The sequence below is a fragment of the Enhydra lutris genome, unplaced genomic scaffold, assembly GCF_002288905.1.
Source record: "Enhydra lutris kenyoni isolate GAN:26980312 unplaced genomic scaffold, ASM228890v2 scaffoldscaffold22, whole genome shotgun sequence".
Lineage (NCBI taxonomy): Eukaryota > Metazoa > Chordata > Mammalia > Carnivora > Mustelidae > Enhydra > Enhydra lutris.
The window spans coordinates 4,970,560-4,993,201 of NW_019154106.1; the positions used below are offsets into that span (position 1 = coordinate 4,970,560).

At 61.2% G+C, this 22,642-nt stretch overlaps 2 protein-coding genes across 2 annotated transcripts; both read right to left on the reverse strand.

Annotated features, from left to right (window-relative positions):
• Positions 1-1,821: 1,821 nt before the first annotated feature.
• On the reverse strand, positions 1,822-5,908 carry LOC111149681 (NADH:ubiquinone oxidoreductase core subunit S8). The gene is made up of 7 exons (XM_022506901.1): positions 5,859-5,908; positions 4,733-4,790; positions 4,590-4,640; positions 3,960-4,049; positions 3,702-3,874; positions 2,125-2,253; positions 1,822-2,014 (listed from the first exon to the last, which is right to left on the reverse strand). The coding sequence occupies exons 1-7, from the start codon at positions 5,859-5,861 to the stop codon at positions 1,883-1,885; spliced, it is 636 nt and encodes a 211-aa protein (XP_022362609.1). The 5' UTR covers positions 5,862-5,908; the 3' UTR covers positions 1,822-1,882.
• Positions 5,909-7,114: 1,206 nt separating this feature from the next.
• On the reverse strand, positions 7,115-22,342 carry LOC111149679 (aldehyde dehydrogenase 3 family member B1). The gene is made up of 10 exons (XM_022506899.1): positions 22,292-22,342; positions 17,505-17,667; positions 15,387-15,497; positions 15,147-15,267; positions 14,767-14,852; positions 14,208-14,289; positions 11,460-11,846; positions 10,937-11,103; positions 8,254-8,353; positions 7,115-7,775 (listed from the first exon to the last, which is right to left on the reverse strand). Exons 2-10 carry the CDS (start codon positions 17,664-17,666, stop codon positions 7,585-7,587), a joined length of 1,407 nt encoding a protein of 468 aa, XP_022362607.1. The 5' UTR covers position 17,667; positions 22,292-22,342; the 3' UTR covers positions 7,115-7,584.
• Between the last annotated feature and the right edge of the window lie 300 nt (positions 22,343-22,642).

Below are 22,642 nucleotides of genomic sequence, written 5' to 3' on the forward strand. Positions count from 1 at the left end.
TGCGGGCCTTTTTCCTAAGCGGCAGCAGGATACAGAGGGCTGGGCCGGGCTTGTGATGTTCCGCGCACCCAATGGTAGTTGTTGCTTTTCCTACAGCCAGGGGCGTGCGTGTGACTTTGCTGATTAGCTCCCCACGGTTGGTCATGTCCCAGCACCCCTGAACGGAGGTTCACGAATGTCCAGCTGCCTGCACTTTGGACAGACCAGGACCATACCCACTGGGGACAGGAAGGACAAGGGGCCTCTCAGCTCTGGTGATCCTTGAATTTCACATGGCAAGGTCCTCTGAGGGGTAGGGGAGCTGTGGGCAAACGAAGCAAGCCCCAGAGCTGGGGGTGGAAAGTTACAGCCAAGGTCAGTATCATCAGAAAAGGGGGTGACCCAGTTCTGGGGCATCGTAGGTCTGTTTCCTGGGGGGGCTTCAACCAAACCAAGGTCAATACTTTCTGGTGCAGGGGCAACCGGAACCCCGCTGTTCCAAAATGGCATTGGAGGTGCGCTCCTGAAACACACAGAAAGTTTGGGGTCAGAAAGGGAAAGGATCCAGTCAGGAGCCGGACCATCTGACCCATTTTAAACAAGTGTGTTCTGTTTACCGGTGTACAGATAAAGGCTCCGTGACAAGCACCGAATGCTGGTTGTATCTGGGAAAAGTGCAGTCAAAGGTGACGCAGCATTTTCAAGCTGATGATTGTAGGGGTCCTGCCTCCCACAGCCACTATGGCCTGCAGGGGCCTGGGCACACATACACTTCCTAGGCTCCGGTCTTCTCTTCAGCTCCTGCATTCCTCACCCCTGCGCCTAGCTCCGTAGGCTGTGGGGGGCAAACAGGACCTGGACCACTTCGGCACCAGGAGATGGCCCAGGTGTCAGCAGCCATGAACAAAGGGAATGAGCTGGGGAAAGGCTAGGACTCTTTGCAACAGGCCTTCTCAGAGCCTTGAATGTGCTCACAGGTGGTGTCTATCCCAGAGGAAAGAGGGCACTTGGGGCATTTCCCACACTGACTGGTCCACAGAACATCCTCCTCTCTCTTCTTTCCACACAGCATCACGGGAGGTTAGCGTTTTGTGAAGAGCACTTTTGGGAACAATGGAAGAGGAGGGGCCCAGATCTCTGACCTGAGCTAGTGTTTTCATCGGACACATGCCGTGTGACCCCAAGCAAGTCCCTCACTTCTCTGAGCTGGCGTGCTCACAGATACAAACAAGCCGAAGCCTTTTGGCGAGGCACCGGGTCCCAGGGAGCAGGTTCTGGCTGTCCCGTCCGCACCGGGCTAGCACGCAACCCCTCGGGGAACCACACACTGCCGGGACTGGGAAGGGGAAGTTCCCAGCACCAGCAGCCAAGCCCGCAGCCTGGTCTGGGGAACTTGGGGCAGAAAGGGGATGTGGCGAGAGATGAGGCAAGGCCAGCTCAGGGACAGCAGGGCCTGTGTCACCTCCTTGTGACTGCCACCCCAGGCACGCCTCTCCCTGCCCCCAACAAGGACACCCTGGCCTTTCTGAGGTTCTGCCACTCACAGGGTTTCTGCCCGAGGCCTTGGAGACTCGACATCCTCAAGGCCGTAGCTGTGCATGGCCTGACCCTCCAGACACCCAGGATTACAGGACAGCGACCCGAGACCAAGCCTTGGGGACCATGCCCAGGAAGATGGGTACGCAGGAGGACTGCCTTGTGCCGGGGCCCAGCCACGGCCCCCGGACTCCCATGGAAGGCCAGGTCACCTCTGCCAGCTTCCCTGAAGGACCCGCCCGGGGAGGGACCCACAGGCTGAACCTTTGTGGCCCGGACAGCTGGATTCACGACGGAGGCGGGACAGGAGGGCAGAACTCTTTTATTGGGTGGCGGGGGCTGCAGGCCAGCTGGGCGGTGGGGGGCATCAGCGGTAGAGGTAGTCGGCCTGGATGTTGGCGGCAATCTCGGCCTCCCACTTGTCCCCGTTGCTCAGCAGCTTCTCCTTGTTGTACAGGAGCTCCTCGTGCGTCTCAGTGGAGAACTCGAAGTTGGGGCCCTGCAGGCGGGGGCAGGTGCAGCGGCATCAAGCCCCTCGCACCCCCTCCCCCCGAGCACGTCTGCCCCTGGCCCTGCCCCCGGCCCTGCACCCCGCACAGGCCCGCTCACCTCCACGATGGCATCCACGGGGCAGGCCTCCTGGCAGAAGCCGCAATAGATACACTTGGTCATGTCGATGTCATAGCGCGTGGTCCGGCGGCTGCCATCGGCCCGCGGCTCGGCCTCGATGGTGATGGCCTGCGGGAGGGGTACCGGGTGCCCCAACTGCTCCTGTCTGCTCCCTCCTAGGGGCTCACCCCAGGGCCACCCACTCTTTGCCTGAGGCACCCCTCCTGACACCTCTCCCCAAAGTCCCGTCATTCTGCCCTAGCTGACATTTCTGTCCACTTCCGGCATCTCCTGCCTGAGACACTAGGTCTCCCGAGGGGAGGCCCATAGGTTGCTGGGTTCACTGCAGCACCGGTGGCCCTGGCAGGCAGTGGGAGGGTGGGGGCAGATAAGAAAACGGAGGCTCAGAGATGCTGAGGGGCTTCCCCAGCCACACAAAGCCCAGACTCAAAGTTAGGTCCCCAACCCTCAGTTTCTGGGTTACGGCCTGGTGCCAGCAGTGAGATGTTCTGGAGCCTCCCATGGCCAGAAAGATGTTCAAAGGGGGCTTGCCAAAGGTCTTTATGTGTCCCCAGGAGGTAATGTTCATCATTCAGTGGGACCGTAGGCTGGTGGCCTTGTTTCTTTGGCCTCAGTTTCCTTATCTATAAAAATGGAGATAATAATCTCTATATCCTAGGGTTGCTGTAAAAGTCAGTCATGAGCAGGAACAGCGGCTGATCTGTCCATGGGGCTCACAACCTGGAAGGCTGTCACGGCTACAGGTGTCTGGGCTCTTCTATGCGCTCTGGGATCAGAGACACCAGGGTCATGGCCTGGGAGGCTGCTGGGAGGGGCGGTCCCTGTGAGGGGGACCTGACTGCCGGGCACAGCCATGGGTCCGCCCAAGAGCCTCAACTGCACCTGTCTCTTTTTTTTAAAGATTTATTTATTTGAGAGAGAGAGAGAGAGACAACGTGCATGTGGGAAATAAGAGGGAGAGGCAGAGGAAGGGGGTAAGTCAAGCAGACGCCCCACGGAAAGCAGAGCCCGATGTGGGATTTGGTCTCACAACCCTGAGAGCATGACCTGAGCTGAAACCAAGAATCGGCCGCTTAAACGAACTGCGCCCCAACCGGATCTGTTTTTCCACTAAGGGGCCCTGACTCGGGGTTGGGGGGCGCCGTGCAGGGGCCCTGCGACAGAACTAATGCTGGAGGCTCAAAGGAGCAGGAGACAGGGGCAGTGAGGGCCTCAGGGGCAGCACGTGTGTCCTCGGGGCTGGTGACAGGCACATTCGCAGAACCCTAAAACCACTGCCGTGTTCAGGGCAAAAGCGGACTTTCAGGTACCACCCTGTGGCTCACTGACCAGGTCCCCGACGGCAGGACCCACAGGTGTCATGTGGCCTGCTCAGGGCTGCAAGCCTTCCTCTGAGGACTCAGGGACTCTGCACTGGCCTGGCGACACGGCTCAAAGAGGGCAAGGGGCTTTCCCAGGGACACGCTCCCAGTGGGGGGGGGTGGGCGTCCAAGACTGCCCTGCTTCCCTCTGAGTGGCAGGCGCCGGGGGGCAGGCAGCAGGGGTCAGGGGCTCACCTGGGCGGGGCAGACAGCCTCACAAAGCTTACAGGCAATGCAGCGCTCCTCTCCTGACGGATAGCGGCGCAGCGCATGCTCTCCCCGAAAGCGAGGGCTCAGTGGGCCCTTCTCGAACGGGTAGTTGATGGTGGCAGGCTCCCGGAACAGGTAGCTCAGGGTCATGCCTAGGCCTGCGGGCAGCAGGGGCATGGTGGGTGGGGGCCCCGCCTCCCTAACACTCTGTGCCCACCCCCATCCCCTTCCCCCAGGGCCCACCTCGGATGAGCTCAGTCCACAGCAGGGTCTGAGCCGCCCTGTCGGTCACCGCCTTCATGTCCATCGAGGGTTCCTGCATGTTCACGAACTCTGCAGGGGAGGTGGGCAGAGAGGGCCATAGCAGGGCCTCACGGGCCCATGTCCCTCCTCTAGGAATCCAACTCAGGAAGATAAGGCCCCCCAAGGGCTGGTTCATTCATCAAACCTTCCGGCCTCAGCAAGGGCCTTGCAAGGCTTGTCTCTGGCTCTGGGCAGTCCTTGCCCACTTCTCCCTGTGTGTGGGCAGCTGTCCAAGCCCAGAGGTGGCCGGGGGGTGGTGGTGCTTGGGCGGTGAGGTCCTGGCAGAAGAGGACCGACACCGGAGCCTCCCACCTGGCAGCTCCCTCCCTCCCTGTCCCACGCAGGGAAGCTCTGAGCTCAATGTGAGGCCACAGAGAAGGCTCCCCATCATCTCGCAGACAGAGCCTGCCCCCACGAATCAGATTCAGTCTAGATCACTGTTACAAAGTAGAAACAGGCTCAGAGAGGGGGAGCCTCAGGCAGAGCCAGGACTAGAACCTAGGCCTCCACCCCTGCCTCTGGTAGGTTCAGGATCCGGAAAGCCCAAGGCTCAAGGTGCCCCAGACTCACTGTAGGTCGCTGCCACGGTACTGCTGTGGAGGCTCCGGCCAGTGAGCTGCCCTGCAAGGAGAGGGATTACGTTAGGCAGCTGCAGCCTCACGTCAGGACACTGGGCTCCCCAACGCCCCCAGGAAAGGCTTCCTTGGTCCTACCTGCTCGTGCAGCCTGGGCCAGAGCCCGAAGCAGCGTGGGTGTACTCAGGCAGCGCATCTGCAGGGATGCAAAGGGAGAGGCACGCATGGGTCCCAGACTTGTCCCCAGGAACTCTGGTACTGCAGGAGCCCGGACCTCAGTGCCGCTGTGTCACCTGGTTTCCGATTTACCCCCATTCCTAACAGAGGCACAGGTGTGGCACCTCCCAGCCCTCCAAACCTGACCCAGCTAGGCTGGCCTAAGAGTGAGGGGGCATCTGTGAACCCACGTCCTATTGATCTCACCTTCTAAGAAATCTTTAAAATCCATCCCTCCTCTCTCCCCTGACCAGTGTTCCTGTCTCCTAGCGGATCCCTCCCCTGTTCATCCTCATGGCATCTGACAACACCGATAGTAGCCACCAGGACTGAAACCTCACTGTCCTGGGGGGGGGTCACGCACACCATCATTCGGTCCTCACAAGGTCCCCACGAGAGACACAGATGCGAAGCTGGAGCCTGGCCATGTTAAGTGACTTGCCCAAAGTCACACACTGGATGGGGGAGGGTGTGGGACCAGTACGTGTACCCAGGCTCCGCCCTTTACACCCACAGACCCCCCCTCCCCCATGCTGGAAACCCTTTAAAGGCTTAAATAACCCTCGGGATCAAATTTCTTGCCCCACCATCAAGGTCCTTCTGGAACGGTCTCCTGCCTGCCAAGTGACCTTGGGCGGGTGAGGTCATCTTGCACGTTTTCTCCTCCGCGAAATGGGGGTCATGAGAACGTAGGGGGTTGTATATGTCCTGAGCCTGGCACCTAGCCGAAGCTCAAAAGTGGCCCTCCCGTGACCTGTGCCTTCCCGCGTGCCCATCTCCGACCGCTGACTCCAGGGTCAAGAGCCTGACACCTTCCCCGACCTTCCCCATGACCTCCGACCCCACGGACGCGGGCGGGGCATGCGCCTTGGCGGTGCCGGCCCCCGGGTCCGCCCGCTGCGCGCTGAAGGACACCTGCACCGCCGGCCCTGAGCAGGCCGAGATGAAGCCCGTCCGCACAGCCGGCGAGGCTTACGACAGCACCACACTCGCCCCCGACGCCGCACCGCCCAGGGCCGGCTTTTAACAGTTGAGCCCGAACACCTACCATGAAGCGCTGTCGCTCCTTCCCTTGCCGAGTGGCCTGTCCGCCGAGAGGCGGAGCCTACACTCCGAGACGCTACCATTGGGCCGGCTGGTTTCACCTTTTCCGCGCTCATCTTTTACGGTGTGACCTGATTGGCCAGCGGCTCCGCTGAAAGAGGCGGGATCCAGAAGCATCTTTCCTTTGATTGGCTAGGGGATAGCCAACTCTTGAAGTTGCGCAGGGCGCTGCCATATTGGATTGGAGAGGCCAATAAGCAAGGACTCCTGCGCCACTGGAGGCGGAACGTCCGGGGCGTGGCTTAGGAAGCGGCTCCGGGTCAGACCTGGCGCGGAGGGTTGGGGGAGAGTTGATGCGTTGCTGCAGGGTATTTGTGGTAACCGTGCAGAGAATTGTGGCCGGCAGTGATTCCGCGGGAGCCGTGCCTGGTCGGTGCTAACCCTTGACCCAGGGGCTGCGTGTGGAGGATTATTCTCGCTTTACTGATGGGGAAACTGAGGCAAGGACTTGTTTAGGAGCTTGGCCCAAGCGTTAGAGCTGCACAGTGCGGCCGCCTGCGTCCTACCTGGGTGTGTGTGACTCGGGATCCCTGTCCCTCAACAGCCACCCAACTGTCTCCTCCCAGGGGATCGATCGTGGGGCAGAGGGACCCCGTGGGTGGCAGGCATGGAGAAGGCCGTTGGGGCCTCCTATGTGTTGGTGGTGGGCGGGGGAGGGGGAGGCGTTCTCGCAAGGCTTCTCGGACAATACGATGTCCCAGCTGACTCCGAGGAGTAGGGCCAAGGGCAGGGCAGGCATGGGGGCCGTGCGTGCAGAGGTCCTCTTGAGAAGGACGACAGGGACACAGCGCTGTGGAGGAGACCCCAAGGACTCATGTGGGTCCTGACTTCCGGGCCACAGGGAGCCACTGAGGGGCTCAGGCTGGGCGGTGGGGTGGCATGGTCGAGGTGAGCTTTGGGAAGATCAGTGAGTGCACTGAGGTCAGGCCTGTGGGGAAAGGAGAGGTGACAGATGGCCCTGGTCATGGTGGCCAGGTGTGTGGATTGGCAAGTTCTGCAGCTTTATAGCACCATCGGGACTTGCTCAAAGATGGGACTTGGGAGGTGAGAAGGGGATGTTGAGCTGGGGGACCCAGGGCTTTGGTTTGGTGGCTGAGTAGATAAGGGACGATTCCATGGCATCAGAGCCCAGGAGGATGAGCAGGAGAGGGTGACTCTGGTGTGGGACGTGGTAAGGGGAAGGCACCCAGGGCCAGCCACTGGGGGGACAGGAAGGTGCTCAGAACTCCCAAGAAGGCCTGAGAGGGGAAAGACTGACACACCCAAAGGAGGAGACAGGATGCCTGGAGCTTGGGATAAACGACTTATTTATTATTAAACTCCAAAATGTAATCCCCACAGAGATGTCTGGAGGTGCTGGTTGTGAAGGGGGGTGGCTCAGAAGTGTCCACACCTGCCGGCCTCCCCCAGGACTCGGGTGGCTAGTGTGGGTACTGGGGGCAGGTTACCGCATAGTCTCCCAGGCTCCCTCGCCTTGGTCCGTCCTAGTTGGGTCAGCTGAGGGAAGCTGGAAGGCAGCAGGCTGAGGGCTCACAGAGAGAAGCCCCAGGAGGGAGCAGGGCGTGCCCTGGTCTGGGCTGTGGTCTTTTCCCCCCTGGGTGTGTGCCCCAGGCCACATCTGCCCTAGCCGCAGGCGGTAGGGGCCGCAGACTCACAGGTGTGAGCCGGGCTCAGAGCAGGGTACAGCTGCAGCTGCGACCCTCCATGGCCACCAGCAGCATCCTCAAGTTGCGGGGCGAGTAGGGCGGGTAGCGGATGGAGTAGATCTTCTCTAGCCCGGGGTGGCGCAGCAGGCAGGCGCGGTGGTGGGAGAAGGTGTCAAAGGAGAACTTGCCATGGTAGCTGCCCATCCCACTGGCACCTGCAGGGCAACATGGGACACACCAGTCAGCCCCACAGCGGCCAGCAGGAGGCTGTCAGACACACCTGGGCTCTGCCAGTCGGTCACACGCAGTAGGACCTTGGTTTCCGCATCTGTGAAATGGGCCCTCTGTGTGATATGGGGTAGCCATGACCCTCTCTGAACCCACCGCTTCTTCAGTGGCATGGGAGAGCCAGAGACTGGCACCTGCCCACACTAGGCACCCAAGCCACTGTCCAGAGGGCCTGGCAAGTTGTCCGGGGGGTGTGGACTGAGTGCGGACGCCGGGGCTGTGTGGGCCTCCAGGACCAGGCACCACAGCTGGCCCCCATACCAGAACCCCAAATGGTGTCCTTAATGGGTCCCCCACCCATATGTACATGCAGGGGCAGGTCTGGAAGGTTTTTGCAGGATGGGGGTGCAGGGGTGCCCTCAGTCCAGTAACAGCGAGAGAAGGCGGGGCTCTGCCAGCACTTACCCACTCCTCCGAAAGGCAAGCTGGCGAGGGTCATGTGCATGAAACCATCGTTCCCGCAGAAGCCCCCGCTGCTGGTCTGGGCTAGTACTCGCTTGACCACCTGGTGGGGAGGGGAACAGCCATGAGGCCCTGTGGCGGGGCAGCCAGAGGCCAGCCCGCAGGGCCCTGCAGGGTGGAAGAGTCTGGCCACCCTGGGAGTGTCACAGGTGGGGGGTGTGGTTGTGTCAAAGCCCCCGAGCCCCCAAGTCTGGACATGTTTCCTGAGCAGCTGCTCGAGCGTGGCCTTTGCGAGGGGGCTGGTGACACAGAAGCAGGGCCAAGAGGGAGGCAGAAAGCTCAGCAGTCCCCTGGGGACTTGGAGAGTTCAAGGTGAAATGCCAGGTAGTCAGGGAAGCGTCCCAAGAGAGGGACGTGATGCCACTGCTGCCTCTCAGGGGAAGGGGTCCCCCTAGGCAGAGTGAAGGGCAGGTGCAGAGACCCAGGGGCTGGGCTGTGCAGTGTGCAGCACAGGGAGGACCTTGAGGTGATGAAGCCAGGTGTGCATTTTAGGAACATGAATGTGGCCCTTGCTTTACTTAAAGAAGCCCCTTTCTCTTTTTTTTTTTTTTGAAGATTTTATTTATTTATTTGACAGAGGCACTGAGAGAGAAAACACAAGCAGGGGGAGTGGGAGACGGAGGAGCAGGAGCCCAATGCGGGGCTTGATCCCAGGACCCCGGGATCATGACCCGAGCTGAAGGCAGACGTTTAAGGACTGAGCCACTCAGGTGCCCCAAGAAGCCCTTTTCTCTTTAACCTATAGGTTTATTGGAAGAATGAGGGGGAAATGATCAGTAAACACTATAGTCATTGCCAGAAAACTCAGCTATATTTAGTTATGACATGTGATCCTGAGCTAACGGCTCATCTGCGTGGTGAGAGGGAACCGCCCCATCACAGGGCTCAGAAATCACGTGGAGGTGGGTAATAATAGTGACACAAGAGGGAGCAGGGTTGTCACAGTGTTTCTTGGGGGCGGCCATGGGTCCCTGGGGCCAGTCAGTGCTGGGCATTGAGAAAATTGACCCCTTTCCAAAAAACCCAGATTGTAAATTTTCTGAAGTTACTATTATCCAGATAGAGCAAGGCTCCTTGGAGGAATGACTGACTCGGGCTGGGCAAGGGAAAAACGGGATGAGCCGAAGCAGCTCGTGGACCCTGAAAGGAAGGAAGTGGTTGGAAAACAAAAGGATTGGGGGGGCACTGAGGGACACAGCAGCTCCCAGTGCCCGAAGAGGGACAGCCTGAGCAAGGACACAAGGCGGTGTTGCATTGTAACCGGAGAATAAAGCAGGTGCACACGAGTCCCTGCTGATAGAAGTGATTCAAGAGCCAAATCGTTCTTACAGATTCCAGGGGATGGAATTAGGTGTCCGCCTTCAGCAGGTGGCGCTCAATCCCATGGAAGGGGGGCTCGACTTCGAGACTTGCTCTTGAAGAAGAGGTCGGTCTCTCGGTGGAGACCCTTGGCCTCACCAGTGATGTGTGGATCTCTATCCCTGATAGGAGGTCGGAGGCCAGCCCTCGCCTCCGTGGTAATCTTTCATGAGACAAACACCAGACCACCGAGGTTGGGGACATGCTGCAAGGGACCTGGTCAGCGCCTCTCAAGCTGAGCGGCGGTCACAGACAAGAGGACCCGCAACTAGGGCAATGTAGGGCTCTAGCTGGGCTCTTGGGGCTGAAAGAAAAATGTGAAACTCAGATCGAATTTGGAGTGTTGTTAACAGTAACGGACCAGGCACCATCTCTCAGTTTTGTTGAACATAAGGGCCCTTAAATGGGGGAAACTGGTAGCGGGGTATATTGGGACTCCCTGGACTATCTTTGTCTTCTGTAAAGTGAAAGTTATTCCAAAATAAAGAGTTTATTAAAAACATACTGCGTGGGCACCTGCGTGGCTCAGTCGGTTAAGCGTCTGCCTTTGGTTCAGATCATGATCCCAGGGTCCTGGGATTGAGCCCCAAATCGGGGCTCCCGCTGAGCAGGGAGCCTGTTTCTCCCTCTCCCTCTGCCCCTCCCCCTTGCTCATGCTCTCTCTCTTCAAATAAATAAATAAAATCTTAAAAAAAAAAAAACCCACACTGTCCAATCTGTGAGGGATCTCATAAGAGCTGTGTGAGAGAGGAAGGTGTGCCCTGAGCTGTAGACGCCTGCCCTTTGCCCTTGAGGCTCCCAGGATGCCCCCAGGGGCTGAGCAGGGCAGGGGGCTGGGGTTCACTGTCCCTTCTGCGTGTTCTGGTCCTTCATCCTCCCCTAGTCATTCCACGCCATTCCGTGTGTGCCTTCTATGAGCCCGGCACTGGAAGGGGACACTTGACAGCCAGCAGAGATGATGAGGAAGACAGAGCGGGGTGCTGATGGAGCCGGGGACATGAACCCTGGAGACTGTCACTTAGGTTGGAGGACAGAGGAGGCCTGGCTGCCCCAGGTAGAAAGGACAGTGACAGAACCAAGAGTGCCCCATCCTAGAATTTCTGTGACTGCTCCAGAGAAGCAGGACACCGAACCCTCCCTCCAGGCCCCTTGGTCCACTCCAATCCTGGAGCCATCTCCCCTTCTGCTGTCACCAGTCCGCCATCCACTGCTGGCCCCTGACCCCATCTCTGTCCAGCCCCCACTCAGCCCTGCCCGGGCCCCCCACCTGCTTGCTGTTGGAGAAGGCATACAGGGCCAGGGGCTTCTCCCCACGGTTGATGAAGTCGATGGCCTCGTCCAGGCTCCTCACGTTCATGATGGGCAGGATGGGGCCGAAGATCTCCTCCTGCATCACCGGCTCCGTCTCCTGCACGTCCACCAGCACCGTGGGGGCTGCGGGCACAAGGGACCCCTCAGCGCTGGGGCGGGACGGGGATGGGCCACGGGCGGGGCTCAGGGCCTTCTGGGGAAGAGAGCGTCCCCGCGGCCCCCAGGAAGGACGGCGAGGGGTTGTCCAGCCCGGGCGGGGGCCGAGGTGGAGCAGAGGTCGGGGAGGCAGGCGTCCAGGCTGGCCTAGATCGCGCGGCCCTGGGAGCCTCGAGACGGGGCGGGGCGACGAGGGGTCGGGGCGGGGCTACTGGGTGTGGAGGGCGGGGCCCGGGCTCGCGGCCCAGGCTCGCGGCCCACGTGGGACCCGCGTCCTGGAAGGGCCCCCGCCCGGCGACCGCGCGGCGACAGGGCGGGCTCACCGATGTAGCGCTCGCTCTCGTCGCTCTGGCCGCCGATGGCCACGCGGCCGCAGCCCAGCAGGCCCCGGAGCCTCTGGAAGTGCTTGTCGCTGATGATGCGGCCCAGGCTCGGGGAGCTCTGGGGGTCGTCGCCGTAGAAGCGGGTGATGGCGCTCTGCAGGGCGGGCAGCAGCCGCTCCTGCGTGTCCGGGCTGCACAGGACGTAGTCGGGGGCCACGCAGGTCTGGCCGCTGTTGAAGTAGCGGAAAAAGGCCACGCGGTTGGCCACGGTCTGGGGGTCGCAGTCGTCGTCCACGTAGCAGGGGTTCTTGCCCCCCAGCTCCAGCGTGACGGGCGTCAGGTGCTTGGCGGCGGCAGCCGTGACGATCCTGCCCACACGGGGGCTCCCTGGGCAGTGGAAAGAAACCAGGGTGACCCTCAGTCACCTCAGCCAGGTGGGATGGCCTCAGCTTGTGGGCCGCGACCCCTGGCGGGGGAGTTCACTCCCTGGCCTGACCTCCCTGGAGAGGTGGTGGAGTTGGAGGATGCAGGCCCTCCCCGGGCCCTCCCCGGCCAGTCTCTGCACCAGGACCTTGCTCACAGCCTCGGCCAGCCCAGCCCAGCCCAGCCACGCGGGGTCCATGGAGGCGTCTGCACAGAGCAGCAAGCCAGGTCCCTGGCTCCCTCTCCTGACCTGCCTTGTTAGAAATCCAGGAGCCCCTTGCCCTGCTTCTGATCCCGGGCTTCCCCCTGCCAGTGATTTATTTATTTTTTTTTTAAGATTTATTTATTTACTTGACAGAGAGAGACAGAAAAAAAGGGAACACAAGTCTGGGGCGGGGGGCAGAGGGAGAGGGAGAAGCAGGCCCCCGCTGAGCAGGGAGCCTGATGTGGGGCTTGATCCCAGGACTCTGGTATCATGACCTCAGTGGAAGGCAGATGCTTAATGACTGAGCCAGCCAGGTGCCCCCCTGCCAGTGACTCTTGCTGGCATGCCACTCTCCACCCCTCCCTACCTCTCCAGTCTTCTCCAGAACTGGCAGAGACTGCTCTGGTCCAAGGCCAGAGTTTGGGTCTCTCTCTCTGACGTAACCTGGCGGCTACGCCACCCTACCCTTCCCTCTGCTCCCGACCTTTGGCTGAAGTGGCCACCTGCCCATCTCCAGGGTCTCACAGTCCCCTCCATCCCACCTCCCCCTCACCGAAAGTTCCCTGTATCCAAGATGTTCCTGCCCATGCCTGCCCTCTCCGGCCACCACTTGAGAGCCTGATGTCCCTGCTCTAGCCTGGTCCAGCTTCCCTGCCCTTTCTCCCTGCCCCACCCTGCTCCAGGCCCCCCCACATCCCCTCACCTGTCCACTCCTCCCTCAAGTCCTCCTAGCTTTCAGAAACATCTTCTTGTCTATGAGGCTCCCCTTGTCTGTTGAAACCTGTCACGCTTCCCTGCCAGAGTCCCTTCCAAGGGCCCCATCATTCCCATGCTGTTCAATTCTCTGTCCCCTGTCCCCTTGTTATAACGTGAGCTCCTCCGGCAGGGAGGCTCTGTCTCCTCAGCCCTTGCTTTATTGCAAGGCTAGGACGGCGTCTGGACAGAGCATGTTCCTCAGAAAACAGCGAGCAAGTGAATGGATGCTTCCCCTGGCCTCGGGCTGTGACAAAGGCTTCCGTAAGTTCACATATCCTCAAGACAGACCTGTGACCGTCATCAGACAAGGACAGTCCTGCAGGAGTCAGGGGCTCATGGCAGACTAGGTACTGGTCAGTCTCCCAGCCTCTGCGCAGGCTGCCCAGGTTCCTGGCCCAAGTCAAAGGCCCAAAGCCCACCGAGCTGTCAGGTGTGATGGTGGAAGGTGGACCACCCCCTCCCCGTGTCCCCTCCTCCTCCTCCAGCCACCAGGAATCTGCAGGACCAGCTGAGGACCCCGCCCCCTGCTTCTGTAGCAGGCTCCCTGGCCACCAAGGTGGGGGCCCATGGGCCCTGTCCTGGGCTTGTGGCAGGGTTTGTGGGGAGAAAGGCAGAGACCACACTCCCCCTGCTCTGGTGTGGTCAAGGTGTACCAGGCATGAGGCCAGTGAGCAGGAGGCCTCCGAAGCGGCTCTCCGCCCTGTCTGCTTTCTCTCTCCTCCAGAACCTCGGCCAGGGAACACAGCTCTCTGCCTCTCCAGCTCTTTGACCCTTATAGGACCCCCCCGACACACCCCGATACTGTCACCTGAAGCCAGGTGGTGTCTGGGCCTCATGGGCACGTGCCAGGGAGATGGCAGATGACCTCAGAGAACAATTCTCACAGAGGGCCTGGGAGGAAAGATCCAGCCTCCCCAATCCTGGTCCCTGGAGTGACCCCAGCTGGGTGCCGTGGCTCTTCATTACCTTGTCCTCCAAGCCCTCATCTGTCCAGCCGGCCACAAGGGCCCTGGGTCAGTGGGGTCATGTATAAGGTCCTGAGACCAGTGGGTGGTATATAAGGTCTCCAGGGGGGAACCTCGCACAGTGGGAGCTCGGCACGGGCAGAGGCTGTCATTCATGAGACTGTGACCAGGGAAGGGGCCTCTGGAGGGTCCCAGGGGTCAGGGCTGCTCCCCCGCTTCTCAAGGATCACAGAGCAAGCTTGTCCTGGAGCCAGCCTGCTTCCTTCCTGGCTGTCTGTGCGCCTGGGTCCCTTGGACTCTCCCAGGGTTGGGGACAAGCCCCCTGAGGGGGTGGCTGGGCTCGACCATCCCCACGTGGAGCTCCCCAAGCCCTGCACACCGCGGGCACTCTGGCCTCACCCGTGAAGAAGATGTAGTCGAACTTGTGCTCCAGCAGCTGTCCGGTCTCCTGGGGCCCTCCTAGCACCACGGCAAAGCAGCTCTGCAAGGCGGGGTGGCAGACGGCTCCCTCTGGGACCCCAGCCTGGGGAACGCAGGGGGCTGCCTCCCTGTGTGCCCCCCCTTGCTGGGCCTGACCCACAGTTTCCAGGGACCTAGATGGGCCAGATGGGAGCAGGGAGCTTCCCGGTGTCCCCCGTAGTCCCAGCCCAGAAGGTGTGAGGTTAGGGCCTGGCTGGGGTTGAGGGGTGCGCAGGTGGCAGGCGGGGTGGGGGTGTGGTCAGGGCCGCCCAGAAGACAGGCTCCGGCAGGCTCTGGAAGAGAGATGGCAGGATCCGGGGCCACGGTCCTAAGAGCACAGCTGGATGCACTGGCTCTCTGTTTCACTTGATGGGAAAGAGGCAAAGGGGGCAGCGACCCAGCCATGGCTGCACACCCCAAAGGAGGGAGGACTGAGGCTGGAACTCAGGTCCTGAGGAACCCCAGTGTAGCTGCTGGGCCCACTCCATGCCCGGCTCACCTGGTCCAGGTATCGGGGCAGGACCTCAGCCAGGACCTTCTCTGTTCTCCTGCTGAACTCCGACGGCTTCAGCACCACGCAGTTCCCTGCGGGGCGGGGCGGGGCAGGAGGAGCGCTGGGAGAGGGCCGGCCTCTCCCGCCTCTGCTCAGCCCTTACCCCTGGTGCCCGGCCTCGCTCTGCTCTCAGGAGAAACATCTGGCTGAGAGGTGACTGACGGGCCCGAGGCCCCACCGCCCAGGGATGCTGGGCCAGGCGGGAACCGGCTTTTCTTAGCCACTTGTTGCCGGCTCCCCGCTCACAGGCTCTGTGGGCCACCAGGAGGCCTGAGGGTGGGGACAGCTGGGACAATGGGCAGCGGGAAGGGCCAAACTGCTCTTACCTGCAGCGAGGGCGCCCACCAGGGGCACCAGGGTCAGGTTCACTGGGTAGTTCCAGGGGGCGATGATGAGCACCAGGCCGAAGGGCTCCTTCCGGATGAAGGCCGAGTCCAGCTGCGTGGCCTGGGCCCCAGGGCCAGTGTGGTGGTGAGTGGTGGGGCCTTGAGACTCCCAAACCCTCTGTGCCACCCTCCAGAGGGCAAGGCTGCCCGTGTGCCCTCTCCCCCCCGGGGCCAGCTCACCAGATTCTTAGGCACTTTCTCATCCTTCATCCAGGCTCTCAGATTCCTGAGGGCTAAGTCAATCTCGCTCTCGCTGATTCTGATCTCAGACACCTCTGCCTCGAAGGTTGACTGCAGGGGAGAGACAGGGGCGGGGTTCGGGCTGGGGGACCCCAGTCGGCTCCTTCATTCACGCACTCCATGTTCAATGAGGGCTTCCAGCCCTCGGGAGTCCTTCCTGGGCCAGGAATGCAGCAGGGAGAGACAGCACTGGGCCCAGAGAGCCTGCCCCACAGAGCGGACGTCAGAGGGGGACAGCAGCTGTGACACTGAGAACACTGATGTGACCAGAGCCATAGGAGTGAAACAGGGGACAGGGGACAGAGACTGCTGGAGTGTGTGGTGTGCGTGCATTGCGTGTGTGTGTGTGTGTGTGTGTTGGGGGCTATGCACGGGCACGCGCACGTGAGTGCATGGGTGTCCGTGAATGCGTGTGTGCGCGCCTGTGTGTGCTCACGTACGTGTGTGTGTGCGCGTGTGTGCGCGTGTGTGCGTGTGTGTGCGTGTGTGTACTCTGCTTTATACAAGATTATCAGTGCCAGCCTTGGGACGAGGTGACCTCTGAGCGGTGAGGACTGGGAGTGGGGGAGCCTGCGTATATGTAGAGGCAGAAAATTCCAGGCAAAGTGCATAGCGTGTGCAAAGGCTCTGAGGTGGGCGCTGGCTTGCTGTGTTCCTAGTTAGCAAAGAGCAGACTGGGTGAGGCGATGGCACCGGGCAGCAGGGGTGAGGACTGTCGAGGAGAGAACCCTGGTTTCATGTGTTCATGGGAAAACAGATGATTCCGGAAACTGCTGACAAGGAAGCCTGGGCCTCACCTGGCTACAGTCCCGGGGCATCACGGTTAAAGGCAGGTTTGGGGACACTTAGAAAGGGAGCAGGCATCACCAGGAAGCCACATCCTCAAGGTAAGTCCTTGTGGACACACTTTGCTGTCCCCAAGGGATGACCCTGGATGCCATGAGGCACTAGTCTCAAAGTCCATGACTGCTCTGGGGACAGGACGGACACTTGGCAGTGTGCCTGTAAGTCGGGAGCTACCCAAGGAAGCTACTGAAGGACCCCGGCTCCACTGGCCCCGGGGTCTCTATCGTGACTTGGGTGGAACCTGCAGGCCCACTGCAAGGGTGGCACCTCACCCGGCGGCAAAGAGGCATAGGCCTGGCCCTGAGGAGTTCCAGGCGTTGAGGGGCCAGGGGAGCCCGGGGGTGGGTCTGGACACCGTGGCCTTGGTGGCAGGTGCAGAGGACATTTTGTCCAGAGAAGGACACCCTGGGGCACAAGCAGCCAAGCGGTTGGGCTCTGTCGGCTGAGGGGGTGGGAGGTTGCCCGGAAGCAAATGCATTGCTGGGCTGCTACTGAAATTGGGAGGAGCCGAGCCCTCAGGCCAGCGGGTTTGGAGAGGGGCCAATGATGCCCAACTTTCTGAGTGAAACTGAACTCATCTGTGGTGCACGAGGCACTTCATGGTGTGACCTGCCTCCCTGGATCTCATCTTTTGTGTCTCTCTGCATCTCTCACTCCCCTCCAGGTATGCTGGCCTCTTTGCCGCTCCTCAAGCACAGAGGCCGCCTGCCTCAGGGCCTTTGCACATACTGTGCCTGCTGCCATTTCTTCCAAAGTTCTCCCTCCCGCAGGTCTCCTCAGAGAAACTGCCCCTGACTCCCACATGTAAAACACCGCCCTGCTCCTGGTTCATCCTCTTGCCCCTCTCACCCCGGGAGCGTCTCTCCATGGCACTTGAAACCATCCAACATGCTATACAATTAGTTCTTTACTGTTGTTTTGTGCCACTCTCCGGAAAGCCAGCTCCCTGGGCACAAGGATTTTGGTTCACTTTCTGTTGTACCCCCTTGGCCTAGAACAGGAGACCTGGAACATGGTAGGTGCTCAGTCTGACGTTGTGGGGGAGATGGGAAAGGCGCGGATGGACGCGAGCAGAAGAAGCGAAGAGGCCGTGTGGCACAGGGAAGGGGGTGGGGTTTGCAGGCCCTTAGTCCCTGCCCAGGGAGGAAGCTGCGGCCCTCATCCCGCGTGTCCCCGTCTCCAGGCCCCGCCCCCAACCCCGGCCCCGCCCACCTTGTGCAGGTCCTGTGCCAACACCTCCTGCAGAAGCTGCTTGTTTTCTTGCAGGAAGCGGCGGAGGCCCTTGAGCTGCGCCTCCCTGAACTCAGCCGGCCTCGTCCGCCCTGTGCTGAAGGCCTCCCGTAGCCGCCGCAGGGTGTCCGCGTAGGGGTCCATCCTGCAGGGAGGGGGCAGCGTGGGCCGGGGCTCCCCACCTTCTCGGGCATCCTCCCTGTGCCCCTGGCTGTACCTCTATGGGCTCACGGACACTCCTACAAGGACTCCCGCGCGACCCCAGAGGGCCGGGGCTGCCCCCGCCGCCACGTGTACACACACGCACACACACTCCGATGGACCCCCAATCCCTTCCCCTTGGCCAGTGGACAGGAGAGCTCTGGACCTTGGGCTGGGGGCAGGACAGCACGGGGGTGGGGGCGCTTGGGAGCAGCTACCCCAGAGCCCCAAAAGGTAGGCAGGCAGCCCGGGAACCTCATTTCTCCCTGCCACACGGAAATGAGCCCCAAGCCATGGCCCCCCTCCCACTCTGGTGCCCCTCATGGAGATGGGGCCGCCCTCATCCCTGCTAGGCCTGCGTGGAGTAACCAGGAAGAGTTCGACAAGTAGAGGACAGTCCACCAACAGCCACCATGGCCGCCACTGGGGGACAATCCAGACACAGAATATGCCGTGCCTCCTGCCCCTCTCCTGGGGGCACTGCCTGGGGAAGCCAGGCTGGCTGGTGGCAGCACGGGGGGCTGGGGGACCCGGGTGGTGGCTTCCACTGTCTCTGCCCCTCTCACCAGCCCCAGTGTTGGAGGAGCTGGGAAGAGTAGGGGGCAGGGGCTGAGGGGGCACCCGATGCCTCCATGCTGTCAGCAGCCCCGGCGGGAGATCTGGGTGGGGCCCCCACATTTCCCCGGGCCCCCGCCTGTTTACTCGAAACTCATCAGAGGAGCAGGGTGACATACTTGCTTCTTGGCCTGGTGCCAAGGACCCGTGGGGACCCTTTCCTCCTGCCCTCTCTGATTCCTTTCCCTTCAGGTCTCAGCTTGGTGAACGCCTCCTCTAGGCAGCTCGCCCTGATTACTCCCTCACATGGGGAGGGGGATTCATCCTCTCATCCTCTCTCCCCCTGGCCCCTCTTTGCCTCCCTACCTGAGTTAGGTCTTAGTGCCTCCTTATCTGTCGGGGAGGGTAACGCTAGTGGCCACCAGCTGACAGGCTGTTTTTCAAAGAGGAGACCACGCTGTCCAGTTCTGAGCCCAGGGCCGGGTGTCAGCGTGCCCAAAGCTGCCAGCTGTTGTTAAATGGCTGCCCCACAGCCGTCAGATTTCTGGAGTGATCCATGGCTTTGAGAGCTGAGCCTGCTCCAGCCAAATAGGATGGCCCGGCCGGAAGGGCACTCTGTGCCGAGAACTCGGCTAGATCCCTGGGCATGATGGGGGTGGGGGCAGGCTGACCCCACAGGCCTCCTGCTCTGGTCTGGAGAACTAAGCATTTGCCTGGGGGCACAAGACAGACCCCATGGGACCCAGAGGCGGTGCCAGCGTAGCAGAGAGGGGACATTCTCAGAGCCCCTCTCAGCCCCAGCCTTGCCTCCAGACCCCACGCGCCTTCTCAGAGGAAGGGATGCTGGCCTGTGCCAAGGCCCTCCCGGCCTCCAGAGCTGCCATCTGGGCTTGTCACCCCTGGCTCGGCCTCCTTCTGGCCTTATGACCTTGGACAGGCCACTCATCTCTCTGCCTCAATTTCCTTGTCTGTAAAGTGGGAATAATAATATCACTTGCCATCATCCCGACAAACAAATGACATCAGGCCCCCTAAAGCCATGGCCGCGGTGCACGGGCTGGAGGTCAGCAGCGGTTGGGATCACTAAATTCCCAGCCAGTGTTTCTCTCCACCCGCTGCCCCTCCTTGTTTTGTCTCGTGGGCCCCGCCAGACCCCTGCGGATGGGTGTGGAGTACAGAGTGTGCCCACCTCATCTGCCCCCACCCCCGGGGTTCTGTGCCTTTTCATAAGCTATGTCTGCAGAACCCACAAAAATGTCAGGCACGTAACTGGAACAGCACACCTCTGGGCGAGGGAGGGGAGGGGAGCTCTGTGGGGGTGCTGGACGGAACATTCCAGCAGCCTCGCCTGGCAACACTGAGGCCGACTCACCCAATATTGTCCCCCTCCCCACCAACGTTGGTCAATCTGGACCGAGGGATCAAGGGATGCCCGTTAGGGGATGGGAAGCTGGGTACCACCCACGTGTGCCCAGGAGCCCAGGCCACCTCCTGGCGGAGCCTGGGTCTGTGACCTCACAAAGGACACACAGATGTGGGGCTTCCTGGATCGGTCTGGGCTGGGGTCTTGGAGCCCACTTCCACCCCCCGACCCCCACCCCTGGGGTACATGTGATATTGTGGAAGTTCATAAGGATGTTGAATGACATTTCCTGTGCCTGCGTGACACATTTGACCCCTACCACAGCCTCCTGAGGGCACCGTCTTCTCCCTCACAAGGAGAGGGACGTCTCGGCACAGAGAGGGCAAGGAGGTGACCCAAGACCACCCGCTTTTCTACCCTGGAAACCAGGATGTGGAGGAATCTGGAGGAACAGAGGGCTGCCCCCCCTCCATCCCCCTACATGGCAGCCTGACCCCTGGGGAGAGGGTACACCTCAGGGGGCTGGCCTGAACTGCAGATGCAGGGACAGGGAGCAGGGGTACGTGGCTGGACTCAGGCACTGCCCTCAATGGGGAGAAGACGCACTGGTTGTACCCCGCTCTCTGCCTCTGACTCCCCACTATTCCCACTAGTCCCCGCCTTGCTTCCCCTTGTGACCTCCTCTGGCTGAGTGCCGAGGTCCCAGCGGCTGGTGGGCCCAAGGGTCCGTCGCCCACTAAGGGGCCCTGGCTTCAGCCACCTGCTGTGCCGCATGTGTTCTTCACCTGTGGCTCCTGGGGCCAGTGGGTGGGGTAGGAGGGGCCAAGACAGCAGATGATGACAAGGGACAGGCCTGTTTCCCTTGGCTTGGGGGCTGGGGGAGGATGAGCCACGTCCCCTTAAGGCCTTGGCCTAGGGACTCCTCTAGTTATCACGATGAGCAGGCACTGACCGCACGTGCCGACCTGGGTCAGCCTGATGTGGGTGTCCGCACGGCGCCCCTGGGGGAAACAGGCCCAGACAGATCGCATGGCATCAGGGAGAGGGTGAGTCAGCTGGGCACGCCGGTCTGCTGGCTCCAAAGCATCACTGGGACTCTACTGTCCCACCCCCTCCACCCTACGCGGTGGCCCGTCCTGTGATGAGCTCTCCATGGAGTGGCCCCCCTTACCCCCACCCAGCCTCTTGTCATTCTCCTTCCTCTGTCATTCTCACTGCCTCCGCTTCCTGAGCTGTTCTGGAAGCCTCCTTAGGGGAACCCCCCCTTTTTAAAGTAGGCTCCATACCCAGTGTGGAGCCAAACACAGGGCTTGAACTCACAGCCCTGAGATCAGGACGGGAGCTGAGATCAAGAGTTAGATGCTCAACCGACTGAGACCCCAAGAGCCTCCCTAAGAACACCCCTTCAGTATGGTGTCGGGGCCTGGAGGTCTGGGCTCGAATCCTGGCAGCCTATTTGTGAGCTAGGAGCCCCTGGGCAGGTTGCTCGGCTCCTCTGCGGTTCGCCTGCCCCATCCGAGAAATGGGGATGGTACTTAGCGGCCCCAGGGCGCTGTTGGGAGAATTCAGGCGTGCGGTGTTGTGTGCGAGGCCGAGCCCTGCGAGTGCTCGGTGACCATGGCTCTGAGCGAGTGTGACTCAGACAGACTGTGAAGGACAGCTGTGCCAAGGGGCCTCCAGGGAGGAAACCCTGGGGAAGAGCCCAAGGAGAGACCTTGGCCCAGTGTGGGCACCAGGGAGGAAAAGACATCAACCTGAGAGCCATGTAGGGGTGAGAGAGATAAACAACTTGGTGCTCTGAGGGTCTGGGGGGGGGCCTCGATCAGGCTGCCAGAGTGGAGGTCACAGTGCCAGCCTTGATGACCCCACAGTCCCGCTACCCCAGGGTCTCCAATCTGATCTCCCCTTGGAGCCTGAACCTGGCTTTTCACAGGCTCTCCAGAAGCTCTGGCAGAGTCCCCTCCCTACAGTGGGGTCTGGGGGAACTGGGGATCAACCCTTGGCCTGTGGGTGGAGCCAACCCCACCCCAGAGAGTTCCCCGGAGAGTTACCCTGTTGCTCTGAGACCTTCTGATGATCAACCCCTCCTCCAGGCAGGGCAGAGTCTGGCTCATCCCTCTTTCCTGGATCCTGGCAGAGCCCGCTCCCAAGAATGGGATGTTCCATAGTTAGTGGGTACCCCGGCCCCAGCACCGGGCTTGCCTAGCAGTGCCCAGAAATTCTGTGTTGCCAGATGGATATTTGCCCTGCCCCCCATCCCCTACCCCCTCCCCCACCAGGGATGGGGGTGTATTCCCTCCTGGGGCAGCCAGGTCCAGAGCTGGTGCCCTCAGTCCCAGAAAAGATGGGCTGTGACCCCAGTGAGAGGAAGATGGAGGCCCAGCTTAGACAAAACAAGGATGGCTGCCGGCCACCAGCTTCAAAGCCCCAGAGCCTCTCCTCAGCCCCTCCCTCTCCAGCTCTTAGGTCTGGTCAGAGGGAAGCTCCTTCCTCCTTCCCCTTTCTCCCCAGGCAGGCAGAGGAGCTCCTGGAAGACAAAGCCAGCCTGTGTGTGTGGCCTCCGGTCGCCAGGCCTGCCCAGGCAGCCCACCAGCCGGGTCCCGGGCCCTGGCTGCTGGGGACTCATCCCCGTCTCCCTGGGACAGCATACCTGAGGCCCTGCCAAGCTGCGCTTCCTCCTGGCCGTCCCTGCTCCGCCCCGCTGCCCTGTCGTGAAGAAATGTCCCGAGGCTGGGCGGGTCCCTAGGGCGGGGCTGCCCTGGCCTCGTGCCTGACCTTGGCTCTGGGCCGGCGGGAAGCTGCAGGCGGAGATTTCATTACCTCTCTCAGGGGCCTCTGGATCCTCTCCCCGACCACAGAGAAGGAGCCAGGGCCCAGAGAGGGCCAGCCCGATTCCGGGGCCACACAGCAGATGTTCAGGGAGCTCTGAGCTGAGGGGTCCAGCCCAAGGTCTCACCAGACCCAGGCCCAGCTTGGAGGAGGAGGACAGCCCAGGGCAGTG

Excerpts from the sequence above, each read along its gene's own strand:
- LOC111149679 (XM_022506899.1), bottom strand. The coding sequence starts at position 17,666 with ATGGACCCCTACGCGGACACCCTGCGGCGGCTACGGGAGGCCTTCAGC. Across the intron at positions 14,290-14,766 it reads TGCCCCGATACCTGGACCAG|AGCTGCTTTGCCGTGGTGCT; the intron begins GTGAGCCGGGCA and ends CCCGCCTTGCAG. Across the intron at positions 11,104-11,459 it reads CGAGAGCGAGCGCTACATCG|CCCCCACGGTGCTGGTGGAC; the intron begins GTGAGCCCGCCC and ends TTGTGCCCGCAG.
- LOC111149681 (XM_022506901.1), bottom strand. Across the intron at positions 4,641-4,732 it reads GGCCCAGGCTGCACGAGCAG|GGCAGCTCACTGGCCGGAGC; the intron begins GTAGGACCAAGG and ends CTCTCCTTGCAG. Across the intron at positions 4,050-4,589 it reads TACCGTGGCAGCGACCTACA|AGTTCGTGAACATGCAGGAA; the intron begins GTGAGTCTGGGG and ends CCTCCCCTGCAG.